At 43.4% G+C, this 6129-nt stretch overlaps 1 protein-coding gene across 1 annotated transcript in view; it reads left to right on the forward strand.

Annotated features, from left to right (window-relative positions):
• The first annotated feature begins 854 nt into the window (after nucleotides 1-854).
• LOC134002520 (solute carrier organic anion transporter family member 5A1) overlaps nucleotides 855-6129 on the forward strand; it is a 39812-nt gene continuing 34537 nt past the window's right edge. Inside the window, 2 exon segments of the mRNA XM_062441871.1 lie at nucleotides 855-1990; nucleotides 1992-2262. Coding sequence (XP_062297855.1) covers nucleotides 1310-1990; nucleotides 1992-2262 — 952 coding nt within the window. The 5' untranslated portion in view covers nucleotides 855-1309.

Raw genomic sequence — 6129 nt, forward strand, 5'->3', positions numbered from 1 at the left:
GAAAAGTAATCAAAATTAAGTAATTGAAATAATTACATTACTTATTATATTTCTAAATAAGGTAACTAGTAATCTGTAACCTATTATATTTCCAAAGTAACCTTCCCAACCCTGTTTACCACTTTCTTTGAGCTAGGAACTCTCAATCGTTGCTTTTCCCACAGCCCATGAAGGCAGCATTTACCACCACCAGCAGCATTCCGCGGCCAGCAGCAGCTTTCATTCAGCGAGTGGCCGCTCCGTGTGTGAACAACAGGCTACCGTCCTGTGTGAGTACAACCGCCTCCTGCACCTCCAGCCTTTCTTAGAAGTTATACCAAATCCTATTTTTCGCCGTTTTAGTCGCGACGTAACACTACTTCATTTTGGGGAAAGTCTTATGCTGAACCGGGATTTTATTTATTTCCAAAGTCATGACTGAGACGTTAGTGGATAGCGTGGTCTTTTGTTCTCTAGGTTTATATTCCTCGTTTGACAAAGAGTGCTCTCTGTTATTTTTTGCTTTACCCACCCGTTGTGACAGTTTGACACCGACGAGGTTGTTTATTCGTACTGGTAAATGATTGTTTTTGGTGGGATATTTGCTTTTGTCTCGCAATTTAGCGACAGAAAGTATACCCAATATAACCCGCTGTTGTCATTCACTGTTACCACAACGCCAGAAGTGAGATTGGATGTAAAATATGTGGGAATTATATGTTGAAATACATTTTGGAAGTGACACTAATTCGATGTTTGTTGTTATGTTCCTGTTTTTCTTTCTTTTTTGTAGGATGCTGCACAGCTATGGGACAAAGGAAACAAAAAAAGCTATGATGCAAGGTTGCCATCTAACAAAGAGCCATAAAATCAACATCAAAATGGGATCCTAAGATAGGGGAACACCATAAACACATCGCCTTTTCTTTTTGTTACTGACTTTGTGTTTTTTCTTAAATATTATAGGCTTTTTATTGTTAACAAACCCCTTAAAAGACAATTGATCTTAAGTCTTAAGTGTTAACCTGAGAAAGGTGATCTTCTGTATTCAGTCAAAGATACCACTATCACTATTGGTTTTTAGGATAATTTGGCCCTGATGTTGTGCTCTTATAAAGGGTTATTGCGACAGAGCAGAGCTAATAGCAATGTGGATTAAAACATGCTCATAGCTAGAGGGGTTAAGTCCGCCTCAGTATTACTGGCAGGGCAGTCTTTACTCCAACACCCAGCCCTCCATCAGCTCCACAGTGTCCTCATGTGGCACTAGATACTGACTGACTTGTCAGCACAGCGAGGAAACAACTCAAGCTGCATCCCCAGCTGCGCCATGACTTCGTCGGACAACGATGAGACGGGCAGTGATCTGTCGGAGTCTCTTGAGATCCGTGAGCTCCAGGACCAGTACATGGACACAGAAAACTGCTTCAAGTCCAAAAGCTTACCCATCCTTAATGGACCCTGTCAGCTGGACCGCAAGGCTGCCGAGCCTCGGCTGGTCAGCACCTGTGTGGCTGTGGACGAGAGCAGCGAGCTCCAGCCCAAAACCCCAGACTCCAGCCAGGCAGAGTCACCCTCCTCCCGGACAGACTTCTCCCCCTCTGTCTCCAGCATGGTGGGGCTCAGCACCTCTCTACCTGTGGAGGGCCACAGGGTTGCAGGCACTGGGGGTAAAAAACTGGGCTTCTCCCTCACCCGCTTTATCCGCATCCCAGTCAGGAAATATGTGCGGGCCATCCTGAGGGACTCTCGCTGCTTCCTGTTCTGCATGTGCTACCTAACCTTCATTCAGTCCCTGATGGTTTCGGGCTACTTGAGCAGTGTCATCACCACCATCGAGAAGCGCTACAGTCTCCGCAGCTCTGAGTCAGGCCTGCTGGTCAGCTGCTTTGACATCGGCAGCCTGCTGGTGGTCGTCTTCATCTCCTACTTTGGGGGAAGAGGTCAGAGGCCACGCTGGCTGGCTGTGGGTGGTGTGGTCATTGCTATAGGAGCAGCATTGTTTTCCCTGCCCCCACTTCATCTCACCACCCTACCAGATCCAGGAGATGAACTCATCAGCGGGCCACGAAGGCCTCTGTCAGACCGGCAACAGCAGCGGGCGTGACCTGCTTGACGTGGCATCGTGCCCCCGTGACCAGGAGGGCAATGAACACAACCTGTATGTGGCTCTGTTCATCTGTGCCCAGATACTTGTGGGCATGGGGTCGACGCCAATCTACACCCTGGGGCCCACCTACCTGGACGACAATGTGAAGAAAGAAAACGCATCACTCTACTTGGGTAAGGCAACCTGGATGTGCCAGTAGATAAACAGGAAGTCAGTTTAGTGTCCCTTTGTAAGCGCTGAAATCAGATGAAATAAATCATCATCATCCTGTAATCCACTTTTCCATTGGTTATGACTGACATTTAAAGTGATGGAATTATGTTACTTCATAAAAAGCAATTACGGGATTTGACCGAATCTAGATATGCTGAATTTATTTGAATAAATACAGAACAGAAGTTGCTCTTTAGACTTGAGTAATTTTACTACTCTTGCTCCACAGTTAGTGGTCTCTAACACAATTAGTGTCAATTATCCAAGCTGATTTCATTCATATTATAAATGGATTGGAATATTTGCGTTTTGATACATGTAGAAGATAGCTTCAGACTGGCTGATTCTTGCTTCTGTTTACCGGGAGCGTACATGCATGTGTGTATACCCGCAGAGTTCAACAATGCACTCATCCCCTCAAGCCCTCTGTCCTTTTGATTTAATCTCCACGGCATGCAACCCCTGCACCGCACTGAAGTAAATACAGGCACTGCAAAGTCAACCTTGGGCCAGAAACACATGAGAGAGGAGTGTGAGGCTAGAAGCAGAACTGGGTTACTTATGATTAATGGCCAAGTACTGTGTGTGTATGTGCATGTGCGTGCGTGCATGTGCATAATACTGCTGTGTCCTGAGGCTTGTGAATGTGCACGAAAGGCTGGCAGCAGTAAAACAACATACTCCCATGTTCAGCCAGGGAAGACTGGTTCTGCTGTGTTTGAGTGTTGGCAGATTGCAAGCTGTATTTCCCCTTAAAATATGTGGAGGTGTCTACACAGGTAATTGTAATTTATCAGGTATGCTCAGACTTAATTGTTTTTCTCAGAGTGATTGGCTGTACATACATACCACATATTCTACAAAGCTCATAGAGGAGTCCATGACTGCAGAAGTAATCCTACTGTGTGTCTTTGCTCTGTAGTTGGGTTTTTGGGACATCGGGCACCCCTCAATCTGGTGCACACAGATGGTCATTGTCCCACTAACCTCTGTTTAGGGCTGCAACTGATTATTTTCATCATCAGTTATTGATTTATATTGTTGAACAATCATCTGGAGCTGCAAATTACAAGCTTAATGTGATTATTTTCTGGTTTCTGTAGTCATCTTAACTGAATATCTATGGGTTGTGGATTCTTGATCAGGACAAAAACAAGACATTTTGGTTACATCTTGGGCTTTGGGTAACAATGATTGACATTAATGAACATTTTCTGACATTTTTAAGACAAAGCAACCATTCTATTAATCGCAATAATCGCAAGCTGCAGCTTTATTATCATTTAAGATTCAAGAGACTTTATTGCCATGGATACATGCACATCAGGTAAAAAAAGGTCAGGTCTGACAAATATTACATTGACTTTTTGTAGTCTATTAAATCATAGTTAATGATAGTGGAAAAATGTCCATCACAAATTCACAAAACCCAAGGTGACGTCTTTAATAGCTTCCTTTGTCTGACCAATAATCCACCCCCTTCAAAAAAATGATGTAATCCTCCCATTTCAGTAGCTAGAACATATTTGGGATTTTTGCATAAGAAATGACAAATGGGGAATATATTATCAGCATTATTGTTGATTAAGTTTTTGTCAATCCACTACTGACTATTTGTCTGAACATTTGCCTGTTCAAATTTCAGTTCTTGTGTTTGTGTATATTTGTGTGTGGAGGAACGCACACACTGTTGGATGAAAAACAACACTGAGATGGTTGCACAGCATTTGCCACAGTGCTGACACCAAGCCCTTCATCACAACATTACACAGCCTATGGAGCATATTCACTGTCGAGTCCTCTCGCTGCCTGCTCCACTGCCCCTGAGACCCAGTATTGATCAGATCCCTGCATCACAGGGAGCCAATGCAGCATAGCTATTGAACCAGCCAGAAAAACCAGGGGAAAACAACCCCAAACAGGGACTTGCTCTCTCCCTCACTTTGGCGAGGGAGTTCAGAGAAAAAGCAGCATGCCTCATAATGCCCATTGAGTTGTCACAGTCAGGATGTCTCGTGCAGATATTCATCAAAAGCAGCAGTGATTGTGGCATGAGACGCTGGCTGCGCTGACCTTGATGACTATTTCCAGACAACCCATAGAGGGATAATCTGTTTGTTCCAGCAAAAGCCTTGTTTGGAAAAACCGAGACATGTTCTGACATGTCAGAGGGAACAGATAAGTGGGGGGAAATGTCCTTGATTTGCATTTCAGATACTGAAAATAACCATGGTAACAGAGCTTCAGTTTTATTATCCAGGTGTTGCAAGTGCATTTTTTATCATGTTGTGGTATTTGGTGCACGAATCAGTCAAAGGTGAGGCAGTCAGTGCTGCTTGTCATGTAATATCTTGATTTTGAATGAAACCCACTCACAGACATCAGAATTCATTACTTCACATGTTTACAGCTCTGAAACCCCCCCACTCCTACATGCTTCTTTTTAACATTTAATCATCCCCCTTACCTCTGCAAACAGGAAAAATGGAATAAGAGGTGTAATACGTACCGTGTTTACCCAGAAATCCTCAAACCCATTTCAATATTCTGCCAATTTAAATTTGTAGAGATATAGGCTACCCATATCTTGAGGAGGAGAACTCCCTCCAAAATTACCATGAGGTGGTTTTTTCCCGAAACCCATTAACGTAAACCCCATCTCAATTTGCACTGGCTCAGAGGGGAGGAGTTGCTCGCTTTTGTAGGACAATGTGGGTTACACTGAGGGACACTTCTGGCACCCTTGGAGAGAAAGAAATGTCTTTTTGTCAGGATTTTATCGCTGTGTATTGCACACATGCACAGTGGGGCATTCCCTCTGACCTGTCACCCCATTTCCCAGCCCTGGCCCCAACTTCACTATGGTAATGTAACAGGCACGAGATCTGAATCTAACCTTTTTCTTTTACTCAACTTTGTGAACAAACGGGGAAACCTCTTTAAGATTTACAGGCACTACAGTCGTCCTGTTAGAGAGTATAAAGAGAAGAACCGGTGGATTTAGTGTTGAAAATGCAGCTGTCTGCACATTTCTACCTCTTTCCTTTAGTCTTTTCTCTCTTTCTGCTCTGACAGATTTATAGCATACCATTCTTGATGTTACTATGGTGAACGTTTGCCTGTGCCTTTCTCTGAGAAGCCAATCCATCTTGCTTGAAGCTGGCTCGTTGCATTAGACGAGCTTTAACTGGTAAAAAAGGACTTATTTAAAACACCACTCAGCTTTTCTTCTTGCTTTGTTGTCCATGTTGTTAAAGAATGTCTCCTATCACTATCTGTCACCATCTCCATCTGATACCTGATTTGGCAAAACATGACCCATACATCTAATCTATCAACAATTTAGTTTCTCCTGATTGAATTGTTGATCCATTCCAAGCTTTGGACAGACCCGTGACCCCTGATTATGATGGGGGGCGGGTGGTTAAAGCTTTTTTATCTTTTCTTCTGTCCTCTTCTTTTTTTCAAGTGATTTTACAAGCTAATGATGCAGAAAAGCTGTTATTGATGTGGGATGGACGGGGAGGTCAGGTCCAATTAGATGGCTGTCTGCATGTCCACATTACCTGACATTCAGAGCAAGTGTATAAACTGATCTGGAAGCAAAAGTACACCTTTAATTTCCACTGTTAATGTAACCTTGTGTTTATGCAGTATTGTTCTTTTGTAGCCCTTTCTTGTCTAGACTTTACAGCTTTCTATGCATGCAAAAATGTGGCATGTAGCCACTCTCTTAACATGCAGGATAAGGTTAATTGATTCTTCCTGGCCAGTAGAGCCCCGCTGCCTCTGCATTAAATAGTGCAGATGATTCTGAAAGTAACATA

This window comes from Scomber scombrus, chromosome 20 (assembly GCF_963691925.1).
Source record: "Scomber scombrus chromosome 20, fScoSco1.1, whole genome shotgun sequence".
NCBI classification, from domain to species: Eukaryota; Metazoa; Chordata; class Actinopteri; order Scombriformes; family Scombridae; genus Scomber; species Scomber scombrus.